Below are 16135 nucleotides of genomic sequence, written 5' to 3'. Positions count from 1 at the left end.
GCGGGCCAGGGGCGTGCTTACCGGCACCCTGGGGCTACAGACGTGCCCAGGAAGCCAGCTCGCGCACTGTGCTCTGAGTGCCAGGGGTTCTGCAGCATGATGGCACGCAGTGCCAGAGCCCTGGCGTTTGAGAAACAGAAATCACGCGGGGGCTGCAGGTAGCACCACACGGTGGGCTGCTGCTGGTTTCTGGAAAGGACAGAAAACCTGAGACTGTAAGAGGCCTGAGTGCTTAACAGGCTTGGCCACTGGGCGGCCTTTTTTCACACTGGGAACCCAGGTTTGGGAGTGGGGGCGGTGCCCGGCGAGTCAGGACAGGGGCGCTCTGCAGTGCGGTCTGCGCCGTGCACCCTCACCGCCTCCTCCAAGGCTCGGGCTCACGCGCACCAGGCGGCCACACCGACTTCCAGGGTTCCAGGGCCTGGGCAGAGGTCTCGGGACTGGCAGCTTGCCCAGGGTCACTCAGATGCTGCAGAGCTGGGCAAGCTTCTCTCTCCTCTCTCCCAACTAGGGGAGGCTACAGGAACCGGGAGAAAGGTGGGCCCACGCCGGTCCTGTGTCATTCAGTGAGGAAAAAACCGAGTGATCAGGAACCACTAATAACTGAGTTGCAAAAGCCTTTGTGGGCCCAAGGGCTACAGAGGGAGTGTCCTTTAAAAGTAGCCTCTGGAAGAGAGAAGACTGAGTGCTGAGTCCCTTTTCCTTTAAACTGAGCAGCAGAAAGGTGTTCTAAACCAGAAGCAAAGTGAGAACTCAATACTCCCAGAGACTGAAAAGCTTTAGAAACGTTGATTTTCCAAATTCTACTTTAAGTAAAAGCCTTGTGGGAGAAAATAACTTTCTTTCTTAGATTCAGTGACCACCGGCCAAATTGTTTTAATTTCCGAATTTATTAAAATGATTAACCTCAATACTGCAAGTGCATGTACAAAATATTTGTAAAAAATGTTTTTAATGAAACGTTAAAGAACTTACCTCAAATGCTGAAAAAGTCCTTTTTTCATTCTTTCAGTACAAGGAATACATTGTATCTCAAAAGTATTACAACTCAGCAAAACAATTTAAAACAGTAGTTTGAAAAATGATTGAAAATTGAATACTTTACATATATCTCTATGATCATTTCCTGATCCTTACAATGCCAAAGTCTTTCCCAATCATTGCATAAGCTCAGCTAAGAGTTTTACTGAGTAAGTGTCGCTGACCTCTTCCGAGCCATCATCGCGTGGGGACCTCGCCACCCCGCACGGCAGAGCTGGGCCGGCCCCGAGGCCCCTAACGGACAACGGAAGCAGGTTTCCCTGGAAGGCGCCCACAGCGGCTGCCCACTCCTGAGGCAGCGACTGCTGCATGTCACCGCTCAGACCCACGGGAAGGTTGGCCTCAAAGGTCAAGGCCGCAATAAAGTTAAAACATCATAAATAAGTTACTAAAACGAAGCTTAAAAAAAATGGAGAAAAGTGAGAAAAATGATTATTTTATTACTTTTTCCTTAAGACTGAGATTCCTGAAATGGCTATTGTTGGTATTCCAAGAAATAATTCAAGATACGGTCTCTGCTCCTCCATAAAACACTCCAAACTAAGGTGGGAATGAAAGAGGGGACCCTCTGCTCTCTGTCACTTTCCCGACACAGGGTCTAAGCCTGGCCTTCCTAAGCGGCACGCCTCACGCACGGGCACAGGGACTCCGTGTGGCCCGGACGGGATCGGTCAAGTGCCCCCGGTGCCTCGGGGCAGGCCCGGCGGGGCTCCCTACCTGCCCTGGGGAGGAACTGCATGGAGCAGAGCTGTGTGCCACACGCCACACGGGTACCTGAGGGGTTCGACTGCACTGTGACGCACAGCAAGGGGACGATTCACGACTATGGAAGTCATTCCTTGAAGAACATAGGAAGAACAAAACCCTCAAATTTAAAAAACTTTTATGAATATTATTCATTTCTACTTGGAACCTACTGGCAATAGTGTGAAGGAAGTGAGTTTCCCAGAATCTGGAAACTGGCAGGAATCTATTAGGAACAACAGGAAGCAGGGAGGTTTTCTGCACAGGACTTCTTACCTGCCAGTTCCTTTGAACATTTTAGAACCTGGCTGCCTTTCTAGACTTGACATGAGCACCCTAACTGGGTTTTACTTAGCAACACTGTGCATCAGAAAGTACACGCGCACAGTTCCCAGAAACAGACACCCACTGGCGTCCAACACCTGTCACAAGTTCAAGTCCCAAATTCTTTGTTCAATGATTTGTAAAATAATCCAGAAAAATGAAAGCCTGGTACTGAACATAAAGTAGTAAAATTTTGCTCATTAAGTTACTTAAAATTAATTTCTCTTCTCAAAGTGCTTCAAAAACAAATTAAATGACTTTTTTTGTTTAACTGATAATATAGTCAAAAACTCTTCGACATTTTCATACATAAACTAACATAAGCCAAGAACTCCCACTGATGCAGTGCTTAGAACTATATATTTATAATTTCCTATTTTATTGGCATGGATATTTCTAAACTTAAAAACCTTCCCGGTAAGTTCTTTTAATTTCTTATGACAAAAATTTCTCACAACACACAAATATTTACAACATATACATTGTTTTCAGTTCTTTACATTGAATTTCAAAGACAAACATTTTTATAGGTTACCACAGAACAAAAGCTGTGACTCATGTTTTTATTTCATAAACTATTATAAGTTAAAGTGAATAGTTTTTTAATATTCCTTGTAGCATTTTACAAGTGCAACAGAAAACCTGACCCAAATTAAGATAGCTGTAGTTCATCCGATAAATGTTGCTTGTTGTCATCACATTGTTCACAGCAAATTTTTGAAAAAATAAGCACCAATCATTCTTGCAAAGAACAATTTTATCTAAAAGTATTGAAAAGTGTTAAATACAAGGTCTTTAACTTACATGACAAGCAATAAATACGCCGTATCGAAACTCATCCCGCACACTGCTACCCTCGTACATACAATGTACTGAAAAGTTGGCTGTCACCCGTGGAATTGTACTTTTTTTTTTTAAGAAACCAACCTGACTTCCAACCAAGGCCACACCCAGTCCACCTGGGCCAGCCAACAGCGTGAACTGACAGAACTCCAAGGGGGCGACATCTAGCAAATAAACCAAAAAGCCAAAGATCATTGCTGGTGATATTAGCATAGACTAGAAAACCTTAATATGCCGCTACTATGGGTTGTTTTAAATTATTGTTTAGTCATATATTAAAGAGCTAGTTAATGCTCTTAAGGTTAAAAAAAAAACTGTGTAGCCACATTATTGTTTTCAGTGTCCCGTGTGGAAAGTCGTTATCACTGTCCAGTTTTGCTCAAGCCTTTATTTTACAACAGGGCTTTACCTCTAACTCAGAATTGCACGTAAGAAAGCTATTTAAAAAGTACAATAAAAATGTGCACAAATCAGACTTCAGAAGAGTCAGCACGCTGTACACTTTCTACGCATTACGCTGAGAAGTGAAGAAACGGAGAAGTGCTGCCGCTACAATGCTTCAGTTGAGGAGGAACCGACGAATTCTTTATTTCTCTAAAGTAGCTACCCCAGGTCATGTTCAGACCCAGAACCTAGGCATTAAGCCTCAAAGACTGATCTTCTCTTCTCCTGGAAGAAATGTCAATATCTATAGAGTCTTTCCCAACTATCAGCCTCAACCGCTTGGCTGGGGGGAGGGGGATAAAGTCGTCCTCAAAGTCATCATCATAGTCGTCCTCCTCCTCATCTCCCTCGGAGGAGGAGGGGCCGTCTGTACTGTCCTCCTCGTACTGACTGTAGTCATCGACTTCCATGCGCGACTCCAGGAGAGAAAGGGGGTCACTACAACACACCCCGTTTTCATGAAGCCCCTCTGTACACGACCCCCGACTTTCCTCATCCCGCTTTAGCTGGATTTTTAATTTTGTAGAACTACCACCTGATCCTGAGTTAAATCCATTATTAAGCTTTGCTACATAGAGATTGTTATCATTTTCATGGTCTTTACTTAACTTGATGCTTATTTTGGAAGAATTCATCCCATCATTCTCCGGGTCGTTTGTCTTGCTGCTGCTGTCATGACGCCTGCGAAGAGTCAATTTGGGAATCCCAGAGTTATTTTCCAGGATCAGCTGTGCATCATACCTTGTGATGCGCCTCTTCTTTTTACTTTTTGCAGTTCTGAAGCCGTCTTTTGTTTTGAAGCTATCTGATGTCACCACCGACCCGGCCACAGGCGAAGGGGTCCAGTCCAGGTAGCTTCCGGGTCCGTCCTCTGTGCGGCTGTGCTGGCCCTGGTCGGGGAGGGTCCCCATCCCGTCAAGTACCGCGCCAGCTTTTCCAGGAGGATCATGCACCACAGGGGATCCCTCTGCTTTTGCCAACTGTTTCACAAGTTTTCCTTGTCGTGACTTCTTTCTTGCAATGCTGTTGTCACCCTTAGGACACTTCGCTTCCTCCTCCTGGGCAGCATCACGAGCCAGTTCTTCTTCCTGCGCCGCAGGAGCTGGCTGCTCGCCACCGTCTGGGCAAGGCTCATTCAAGCCGTTTTCATAGCTGTCCCATCTGTTTGGTTCCAGCCTGATGTCAGAGGTCTCCTTCAAGTTCATTCTCGTCCTCACGGACCGCCTGGTTGTGTACGTGCTGGGAGCACCCTCTCCTGGCGGAGGGGGCCCCTGCCCCGAGTTCTGTTTGTGCTCTCTTGCTGCATGTCTCGTTAAGCACCCACTAGCCACTGTGGCTTGTACTGGTCCCTCTGGGTCCTTATCTTTCTTAATGGGCAAGTTTTTATACAGAACTACTTTAGGCTCCTTAAGGACTAAGTCTCCCATCTCGAGTTTTCTCGAAGCACTCTTCTGCTCTGGCCGTTTGCAATGATTTCTTAATTTCACCTTCGAAAGTAAAGGCTTTGCAGGCTTTTTCGGTTTCTTTGGTGCCCTGGAGTTATTCATATGAGTCAGCTTAGATGAGGTAGAGTCGGAAGAAGCTGGAATTCTTGATAGAGATTGCCTTGTTAATGTTCTGCTCTTGCTGGTCTTTTTCATGCCAACTGAAGATTTTCGGCTAGAAGCTGCAAAGTTAAAAAAAAAAAAAAAAAGGATGAAAAACGGGGTTGGTAACACAAAACAATGCCCCCAACCAGACTCTCAGTGATGTAACATTTAGATTACACAAACACACAGGAGAAAGACCCCAGTTCAGTTTCTGCCTGTCCCTAAGTGTTCCCACGCTCTTTGCCTTCTAATTTCTGCCTCTGCCTTATGAAGCGCCTGCTCACTTCTGAACTGGGTAAGGAGCTCTTGGAACAAGTAATTAGATTTCACTCTATGCTTGTCCTTAATCGATCATGATACTGGTCCAAAGTAAGTATTTCTTTTCCTAATTTAGTATTTTTACCACATAAAAGATTTGAAGCTAAGGAAAAAATCAGGTTTTTTTTTCCTTTTCACCAATTCTTAATCATTCAAAGTAGGTTTCTAAACTCCAATTACTCATTAATTCAAATCATAGAACAGAAACATATTGCAAATGAGCTCAGAGAGCAATTCTATTCCAATGGTTTCAAACCAGAAGGGATCCTGGGAACCACACACTGCATTCCCAAAGGACAGTCACCCCGAAGAAGTGCACCACGCTGTCCCCTTCGGCACTGGGTCGGCAGAACGGCCTGCCTGCTGCTCGCAATCAGACTGGCAGGGAAGCAGCGGGCCGCCAGTTCCGCTCGGACGAGGGGCTCCGGCTTCCTTCCTCTGGACCGGGACACTGACAGGCTGCGATGACCCCACTGAGAACAGTCACCTGAGAACCAAGGTGTCAGCTGAACGGCTTTACGCAGGCTTCCGTGTGACTCAGGTCTACACTGTTCCCCAGGCGAGCTTGTGACCTCGCCACATTTATGCATCTCTCTGCAGTGACACGTGGACCCAACAGACAGTGCTTTACACGAGCCGGCTCCTCAATCAGCTTCCTGCGCCCCCACCGGAAAACCTCTTCCCCATCAAAATATGCCTCTGAACTCCTTTACTCAGGAAGCAGAGGGGACCTAACCACGAATCACCTTCTCTCAGCAGAGAGGAGGAGGACAACGAGGTAGGCAAGCCCAGCACACTGCCCGTGTGACACGCCTGTGGCCGCCAGGGCAAGCGCTGCTCCCTCTGCATGGCGGGGTGACATCACCACTGGTTCTTACTGAGGAGAGCCAGCGTGAGTAACCTGCATTCCAAAACGATCACACCACTGAGGACGGAAAGTTCCGTGCTCCAGACTGGCTCCTGAATGGTGCTGAGGGGCCCGCGCCGAGTGCGAGACCCACTGCTTGCCCATGGGGGCTGTTATCAAGCAGGCCACCATTTTCTGACTAGTAGTCAAGTTTGGATGCCACTCCCTTTGAGAACTGATGTGTATGAACTGGAATGATACAGAATTTGCTAGAAGTTATTTTTAAAGTATAAGGATATTCAGGGAATTCTTTTGCTAAACAATTCTGTTCTGCTCACGAGGCCTGCGCCATGGCAGACAAGCAGTGCGCTTGGAGGGACGTGCCCACCGGGGTCCCGCGTGCCGGCTGCTCCGGGCGGCCGTGGTGGGCCTTGGCTCAGCCTGGCCCTTCCAGGACCGCTGTATGAGCAAGCCCAGCGGTTCTCCATTTCCTCGCTCCCTTCCCCTCTCCCACCCCCCACCAGCCACGCACCACAGTCACACGCACGCGGCCTCCTGCACGGCGACAGCCCTCCAGTCCGGCCCCGCCTGCCCCTTGCACGAGCGCCTTGGCCGATCTCGGACAACCTCCGGGTTGTGGAATCCAGCCAACGCTTTCAGCCCTCACCTTCCTTCGCAGAACGACACTGCTAACCACTCATCTTCCTGGAACTCTCCGTCCCCTTGGCTGTCCCCGAGCGCTCTGCCCCTGCGGCCGCCCGAGACCGCACTCCTCGGGCCTCCGGGAAACCGCTCACCTGCTGGCAGCTCCCACCTGCTCTTTCCAGCCCGGCTCTCCCCTGAATTACGATCCGTGTCCCCAAACACCCACGGGCACCGGGAGCCCCTCCGAGGCTGTCTCATGAGCCCCTCGGTGGACAGGCTTGGCCGGCACTCACCATTGAGTGTCACGGCTGCCTCTGCCCCTACAGCCCCCCAGCCGGCGGCCACCACCGACCGCCCAGCTGCCTGAGCGGAGCCCGGGAGGGCATTCCCGGCGCTGCTTTCCCTAAGGGCCCACCCGACCCACCGCGGCCAGCGGAGCCCACTCGGCAACGCCGCCGGGGCCGCCTGCCCCGCTCCACCGCCAACGCCGCGGCCTCCCGCCCGACCACGGGCAGCAGCTTCCGCCCTTGTCCCCTCCGCTGGTGCTTCCCCAACACCCCACTGCCTACCATGCAGCCGGCGTGGTCTTCCCAGCGCGCTACACCACGTCACCAGTGCACTTTAAACCTTTAAATAACCTAATGCCCTAAGAATAAAGTCCAAAACTAAATCAGACTCACATTCCTTCTGCCCACCTTCTATTTACCAGCCATGACAAACTCTACTTGCTCTAGTTCTACTCTCACCCCCAATTTATTTTTGTAAATAACTTTTTAAATTTATTTTTAGAGAGAGAGGAAGGGAGGGCAAAAGAGAAACATTCATCGGTTGCCCCTCACACGCTCCCAAACTGAGGACCTGGCCCATGACCCAGGCCTGTGCCCTGACTGGGAATTGAACTGGCAACCTTTTGGTTCGCAGGTCGGCACTCAGTCCACTGAGCCACACCTGCCAGGGCGCTGATTTATCTTTTTAAACAAAATTCCCTCTGCTTTGAATGTGCTTCACCGCCTTTAAGAGTTAACTGGGGAAAACACTTCGCCCAGCGAGCCTGTTTTGACTTTCTATGTAGGTCAGGAAGCCCTTGCTATGGGTCCCACACCTGAGTGTTCCCTTACTTGGGCACCTATTTTAATCCATTTGATGAACCTTCTTTTATGGTGATTCAGGATTTCGGCCCCTACCCGCTCCCCCAGCACCCGACCGCAGTGAGCCGCTCCCAAAGCCCTTGGGTGTTTGTTCTCAGCAGCAGGGACAGAGCGCTCGAGGCTACGCATGGTTTCAACCAAGGCTTCACTTGGGTTTACATCTTTGTGGTGTGTTCTCATTTTGCCTAAAAAGCATGATCTCATCAAAAGTCCAGGTAAAAGGTGTGTGTATCCAGTCAAAGGTTAAAAAAAAAAAAGCTGGGCAGAAGTGTGAGCAAAGTGACCAAGACGAGAGTGCAGTAAGGACCAAGGGCTGCTCACTGTCCCCAAAGGGCCACACTATCCATGGTGCTGAGATCAGTGACAGCAGGATCAAGGAGGAAGACAGTGGCAACCTAATAAAAATCCACTAAGAGACTAAGGTTTTGCCTTGGCCAGTGTGGCTCAGTGGGTTGAGCATCATCCTGCAAAGGAAAAGGTCGCCAGTTCGATTCTCGGTCAGGGCACAGGCCTGGGTTGTGGGTTTGGTCCCTGGCTGGGCCGTGAGAGAGGCAGCCGACAAGACGTTTCTCTCGCACATCAATGTTTCTCTCCCACTCTCTCTCCTTCCCTGCTCTCGAAAAATAAATTAAAATCTTTTTTTAAGAGACAGAGACTACAGATTCTAACCTAAGTGGTGACAGGGTACGCCAGCACTGACACCCCCCGTTAGTCTCTTCCCTACGGGCCAGGACGAGTCCCAAATGCGTAAACCTAAACAGTAATTTCAGGTGGCGATACACGTTCTTTGCAATTAGGATATAGCAGATGCTGTACGAACGGTCAAATCAGTACGGTCTCAATGCTCGTAAGCATTCTTTGAGGGGAGAGCCGTCACACCTATGTGAGGACCACACCACACGTGGACCCATGTGCCTAAGATTGTCTGTCCATCTGGAGAGGGGCAGAGACGGGATTTGAGCTGGGCTCTACCGTCCAAGATCCCAAGGTCTTAAGCATAGCCTCTAAGGTCTGCCAGTCCCGAATCATGGGTAAGGAGCCACAGCATGGCCATCATGGTAATTTCAGGGTGTCCTCAGTCATAAGGCAGCCCTGCGTGGGTAGCAGGAATGACAACAGCCAGATACAAGAGCAGGAGAACGATGTCGAGGCTTCCTTAGTGCCAGGGCTGCGCCTGCGCCTGCGCTCTGGGCAGGAGGAGCCCTACGCACGCACTGTCAGTGCAGACAAGGTAATACGGTGACTACACGCAGCTGCCACCTTACATGACCAACACAGACTGGCGACGGCTGCCAGGAACAGGCCCTGGGAAAGGACCTGACGCAGACTGCAGCGCTCGGGTCAGGGAGTGCTACCTGCAGCAGCCCGGACTGAAGAACTACCTCCAGGACAGGCTCTCCTTAGTTCAGAGAAAACTTCACTCATTGGCCAAGCCTTCCGGGGTTTGCGCTGACCTGTAGCACCTGCAGTGACACACATCCTCTATCAGGGCATTGACTATGGGGGCTGGCCCAGCCATCGAGGCACGAGAGACCTAAAAACCAGAATCTTCCAATAATGGCATAATGCCCGTTTGTGAACAGAATTTGTAAGAACGGATTTCTCACTGTCTCCTCTCTCGACACCAAAGCTAACAGTCAGACTGTGGCCCTCACGATACCTTCCGAAGAAGGATCTGCATGGAAGAAACAATTTTTCTGCCCACTAGGCATAAATGTTCCTTTAAAAAGAATACACATGCTGCTCAAGGGAAGCAGCTCCTGTCAGCTGCTAAATTCTAGACAAGCCTGGGTTGCGGGCCGGGTCCCCACCTAAAGATACACAAGAGGCAACCAATCAATGTGTCTCGCACATCCATGTTTCTCTCCTTCCCTTCCCTTCTAAAAATAAATTTAAAAATTTGAAAAAAGGTTTACTAATAAATATTGCCTGAAAAAATATTTCTATTTTAATCTTTTAAACTAAGTGGTGTAGTGAGTTCAGAATCTGTGCCTTAGAAACACAGTTAATGTGTAAAAACACAAAACACCCCCTGAGGGGACAGCGCCGTGGCTGCCCCCACACACAGGTTTTACATGCCTCCAGTCTTGCCAAGGATCCAGACTCAGAAAACAAGCATCGATTATGCTGCATTTATTATCAGAAGCAACAGTCCACAGTGAGTGGTGGACTCACTGCCCTTCTTCTGCTCACGTGGGACGTTAGAAACGGGGTACACAGGGTCCCTCTTACACTACAGAGGTTACGCCTGTCCTCTGACTCCCAGCAGGAGGCAGGCTCGGGAGGTCACGGCACTGACCTTTGCCACCATGGGAGACAGCTTCCCTTTTCTTTGGATTTTCTGCAAGGGAGGGCAGCACCCAGTGCTGGGCTGAAAAGACATGAAGATAGGGAGAAGAGCCCAAAATAACCAGCTCTCAGAGGATCCTTAGGTGCCAAGAAGTATCTATGAACATTTAGTGCCAAAATAGGCAGGCTTTGGGGATCACCAAGTCAAAACTTTCAAACTTGATTCCTGGTAGAGGTAAGTCAGACTGAAGAGCCTGCTACTTCGGTGGAACCAGACAAAATCGGTGATACCCAGATGAAAAACAGTAGCAATCAAAATGGTCCCAGGGCTTCAGCACTCTAAGATGATGCATTTTCTTTTGTTCATTTAGGCTTTCTTGCCTTTTCTCTTTCTTTTTTATTCTTTTTCCAGTTTCATCAGGTCTTGCCTCCCCCCGCCCAACTGGTATCTTAAAGCTTGCTTCTTTCTCCTTTTCACCCTGCTGCTTTTCGGTAGTGGATAACATGTCACGGGACACGGACATTAACATGCTCCTTTATCACAATTCTGAACCTGGCGAGTGGTGGTTTAGCGAACTGGGTCCGTTCATTTTGAAAAAGGACGGTAAGTAGTAAGAAGGTGGAAACATTGAAGCCAGAAGCTATGAGCTCCCCAAGTCCCTCGGCCACCCAAGCAGACTGGCTGGGCACAGGGACACGTGTGTGCCTTGCCTGTATGATTCCACCCCATCCCAACTGCTTGGAGGACGTAACTACCTAATTATAGTGAAACTAACATCTTGAGAATGTTGCTCTCAGACATATACATGACGGCCCCGGAACATATGAGGAAGCATGTAAGGTCCAATTACCGACTATCCCAGAAAAGCAGACAACCAGTCTGGACAAGCGTGCTGAGTCTGCAGGCGGGACACAGACAGCTCCTGTGGGCAGGCCATCACTAGAACCTTGCAAGCCGCTCAGGTCCCAGGGATGTGCTCAGTATTTAAAAGATCAAAACTATTGAAGCACGTGCCAGGAAACAAATTGTGTGAAAACACTAAGAACAAAAAGAAGACAAGCTTATCCAACGTCCCTTACTTACTTGCATTGTTTTTTTCCTGAGTGGTGTCTGCGTCAGTGTTAGAGCTGACAGACTGACTGTCTGAGTTTTTGCTGCTGTCACCTAACTTTTTGAGCCTATTTAAACGTTTATCTGTTTCTCTGAGTCCGTATTTGCTATTGATAACAGGAGCAGGCGCAGGCAGTCCCACTCTGGATTTAAAAGCACCAGTTCCCCGTCTGAAAGAGAAAAGAGCACACGTCAAACCAACGGCACACTTACGGACCATCGCTTGGCTGCTGAGGGCTCCAGGCTGCCGGGGAGGCCTCCCGCCTCACGGACATCTGCCAAGCCTAGGACTCTCAAAAGACTTAAATATGCATATAAAATGAACAAAAAGCTCTGTAATCTTAAAACAAGTTGTTATGACTACTGTCAATTATTAATTGCCCATAAGAAACTATTGGACCCTGTATAATTTCATGTGTAGATAACAATAAATAACTGATTCTTCAATTTCTAAACTAGTTGGTGCAATAGTTAGGTCTAAATTGTGAATTAAATAACCCACCTGTTCATTATATTCTAGCTTTGTTCTGCAAAATTTAACACATTACCAAACACTGAGAATTAAGAAATTAAAAAAAGAAACCAGAAAATTTCCTTATGTTAAGTCATTGCTTAGACAGAACTTAATGTCAGATATGAACAAATTCCAACTGAAAATCTGTGTTAGAAGGCGAGGCTATACTACTGAAAATCTGACTTTCAGAACAATAAACACCTGTTAACTCATTCCTTTGACGTTTTTGGAATAAACATAAATGACCATAATTAAGTTAATAAAATGTTACTAAATAAAAGGCTCTGAAAGACTTGCTTTTACCACTGGACAAGAGTAACTTCTAACCTGCTTCAACGACTGCCATGTACCTCGTCTCCAGAAGTGAGAGTGCTTAAGAGAATCCCTAAACTTCCTAAAGGAATCCAGTTTTACAAATCTTTGCTTTCTTCAGTGTAGAAAGGAAAATTTCTACTCAGCTGTTCAAAAGAATGAATACATTAGACATTAATGAGATTAAAAAAAGCATTATCCATTGCATTTAGGAAGCGGGACGACTGCTTGGCTAACACTGCCCTCCGTGGTGGCTTGCCCTAGATCGCCCTTAACGTGTTACAAGAAACGCCACCCAGTGCACGCTTGTGTGTGGCAAACTGCGAACACCCTCAGTGGGAAAGCAATCTTGCCCTGTGTGAGACCCTGTGGGACTGACTCCCTTCACGATTTTCTCCCCCCAATGGAGTGCTCCCCTTTTTGCTAAGGGACAGCCGTTTTATATTCTCCCCGCACCCTCTCACCTCTTAACGCTGGAAGCACAGACCTAAACCTAAAGCAGCAGCTATTTTTGGTACGTAAGGTGGGAATTCTTGTTTTCCTCACCTTCACAGAAGTCACCTGGAATTTTAATTAATGCTTTGGTAAAAATAATAAAAAACCTCATTGTGGGCCAGCCTCAATTCTTTTGTTCGAAAGGTGCATGAGAAATCCTCACCGAGCTCGGCAACCAGTGACGCTCAGCCCCACTCCAAAATACGTTCAGAAAGTAAATCCCTAAACCCCAAAGGCCGTTTCATTCCACGTGGATAAAGAAAGTAATGACACCCCATGGCCTTTACCGTACCACACGGCATTTCTGAAAGACGGGCCAGACTTAAAGGTATGCTTGAACACAAAATTAATGACTGCAGTGGGATTGGTTTATCTGGAAATCAGTTTTTTAGGTAGAACCCTACCGTTCCCCGCCCCTCCAGCGCCCTCCTTCCTTCTAGCCTAGGGAAGCGGTACATGCGCACGCTGGCTGCGACCGGCCCCACAATCCCGGGACATAAACACCCACAAAGCAGGAGCTGGTGGTGCCAGCGCTGCCCGCCTGCCAGCACCTCGGCCCCCACGTCTCTACCACGGTCCGCACACCTGTCTACACTGCTGGGGTTTTCCGAGCAAACGAAGCCTCAGGATAACACGTGCATTCGTCATTACCTCATAGACAAACACACTACAATAGGACATGTTTTAAAAGCTGCACTTTTACCCAGAACAAACATTCCACAGTTTACTCAGTCCCTCCCCACCAGCGATGCTGAAACTTGGAGGCTACTTCTCCTGTTTGCCCCCAGGAACTGCTGCTCCTGAAACCAAGTCTTTGCTACCCAGCGTTCACCCTCCCACAGGCTGGACTCTTCCACACGGGACTGCCTGCCAGGTAAACGATGCACTGACTTTTGACACATTTTGCCAGATTACTTTCCCAAAAGGTTACAGCTATTCACGATCCTAGTAACACTGTGCCTGTCTCTCCGCGTCCTCGCCAGCAGTAAACAGCACACCCCTTAAATTCTGCCTGCTGACAGTGAGCATGAATACCTAATTGTCTTAATTTCCTTGTCTGTGGTCCTTGTTTTCTGTGCAGCATCCTCCTACCCTTCCTTTTCTACTGGAGTCTGTCGCTCCCTTGTGAGCGTCTAGGACAACAGCTTTCTTTGCAGCAGTTTCTGCTATTATGTTAACTCTGCGTGTGTACTTATGTCCCCCTTCAGCTGATCATTTGTCTTTGCCTTGACTTTCAGCCATTCAAAAATGTTAGTATTTACCATTTCTTGTCTTCTTTCCAAAGAATACTACTACCCCATGTTAGACATATATTCTCTTAAGTGGTTTTCTAATAGTCCTGCATTGTACTTTTCAATTTAAGTCCTTAATCCATACGGAATTAATTTTCATACAGTGTGAGATCAGGATTTAGCTTGGTTTTCTTCCAGGCACTGAATGAATGAATTACAGCCGTCCCTTGAACCATGTAGGCTTAGGGCACGCCAGTCACTCGTGCAGTCAGAAATTCAGCCCTCTGCACATGCAGTTCCAACTGCGGATCGAAAATGCTATGCCATCATGCTTGTGTCTATTTCAGGACTCTAGTCTTACCTACTGGTCCATTTCTGGGCCAGTATCTTCAAGTTTTGATTATAATCGTTTCACAATAACGTTTAATATCTTTAAGGCAAATCTCCCCCAACTATACTTTAGAATAATTTTTTCTTGGCTATTATCAAACATCCTTTCATATGAGCTTTACAACAATTTGGTCCCTCATGAGATTTCATTCCTTAACTGTTCTAGAGTGAAGCCTGCAGCGCTCATTAGAAACACACTGTGATTGCTGCTGTGGCAGGACAGTTACAGCCCAGATGCATGCATCCAACACATCCCGGACACCTACCCTGCGACTGTAGCACTCTCAGTTCTTCACTGGGCCTCCTCTCCGCCCCTTTCAGCGCCCAGCACAGTGAGTGAGTGAGGGAGTGTGTGTCCGTGTGCACACACACGACCCTCACCTCTGGCGCTGTGCCAGTCTTGTTTATCATGCACATGCAGGCCTAACATAACGTAGCTGTTCGGTTAATATCTGATGAATAACTGAATGAGTTCTGTGACTAGTCTCATCCTCTCACCAGACTGGTGCCCCTGAGAGTTTAAACAATACTTTAAATCAAACTGTCCATGCAGTCTGACGGCAGCCATGCGCACTGCTCTCTCTGGTCGGCCTTTCCGCCTAGGACAGACTTGCGTGTTTCTACCTCCTGCTCACACTCGGCCTGGGGAGCAGGTGGGGCTGCCCCACGCGACCCGTGAGAAGCCAAGGCTCACCCACGAGGACGGGCCTGCCTAAGGACCACGGTGGGACGTGCAGTTATGAACGAGCTGGGGAGCAGCGGCAGGGCTGCTCTGGGATTCGGTGAGCATGGTTACACTTTCAGGACAGTCTCTAACACCTTATCAGCGTATCATCTGCTCCGTTCAATCATTCCTTTAGCAAATATTTATCAAGCACCTATTATGTGCCAGGCACTGTCCTGGACGCTGGGACTAGTGGAGGTGGAAATCTGTCCCTTCTTGGAGCTTCTACTCTAACAAGAAAGTAACCAGAAACCACGATGCAATCTTATGGTTAGCATTAGAGAATTAACCACGAGCTGTCCTACGTGCTTTATGTGAAATAACCAATTTAATCCTCACCGCAAACCTATGAAATAACTTCGTGTTTTCCTCACATCACACGTGGGTAATTAAGGTGCGAAAGCAGCCCGGCTGCCCAAGAGCTCGCAGCCGGCGCAACGCAGACGCGCAGGAGCCCCGCGCAGGCCGCCTGACCCGGCCCGCGGGCGCTGACTGGACCGCCACACTGTGCTGTCTCCGTAACGTGACTTTAAAGCCTATCCAGCTAGAATTAAACTGCTTCATTAATTAAAGGGTCTCTTGTGGCCTGGTCCAAGATCCAACCAATGTTCACACCATTTTTACGTAGAAAAAGGAATTGTATCCTCCGCCCCAGCAGAGGGAGACCTCTGGCTGCCCAGGAGGAAGAGGAGGCGGCCTCGGGGGGCCCACCGTCTGCTGCTCTAGGACGCACAGGCGCGGCGCTGCCGGTGGGAGGGGCGGCACGGACGGCACTGCTGCTCCCGTTGGCAGAGGCAGCGTGCAGTGGGAGCGAGGGCTCCGGGGCTCGGCGCTTCCGTCTCGGCCCCGCAGTGGGCGCCCGCTCTTTCTCCCTCACAGGGAGTCTGGGAGGGCTGAACGAGTCAAGAGCAGTGGTGTCCGGGACAGCGCCAGGTGCGTGATACGGGCTGCACCGGGCTGTGGCGGGCCCCCCGCTGTCCCACCCTGAGGTGCTCCTGATGCCGCCTCTGCGCGCTCAGGCTGGCAGGAGTCGCTCCCGCGGGGCGTCTGACAGCCGTGCAGCTGAGGCAGATCTGGGGGTTCCTACAAGGCCTCCGGTCTCAACGGGTCACAGACAGACTCCTC

General features: G+C 49.0%; 1 protein-coding gene across 3 annotated transcripts in view; it reads right to left on the bottom strand.

Annotated features, from left to right (window-relative positions):
• Positions 1–2848: 2848 nt before the first annotated feature.
• KMT5B (lysine methyltransferase 5B) overlaps positions 2849–16135 on the bottom strand; it is a 49977-nt gene continuing 36690 nt past the window's right edge. For all 3 annotated transcript variants that reach the window (XM_090257462.1, XM_090257446.1, XM_090257452.1), the window contains 2 exons: positions 11317–11513; positions 2849–5062 (listed from right to left, as the gene is read on the bottom strand). In XM_090257462.1, coding sequence (XP_090113588.1) covers positions 3585–5062; positions 11317–11513 — 1675 coding nt within the window. In that variant the 3' untranslated portion in view covers positions 2849–3584. The remainder of the gene's footprint in view (positions 5063–11316; positions 11514–16135) is intronic.

Source organism: Furipterus horrens, unplaced genomic scaffold (assembly GCF_987537825.1).
Source record: "Furipterus horrens unplaced genomic scaffold, mFurHor1.1.pri manual_scaffold_2, whole genome shotgun sequence".
NCBI lineage: Eukaryota > Metazoa > Chordata > Mammalia > Chiroptera > Furipteridae > Furipterus > Furipterus horrens.
Note: the sequence above shows the minus strand (reverse complement) of the source record. Positions and strands in the feature narration are given on the sequence as shown.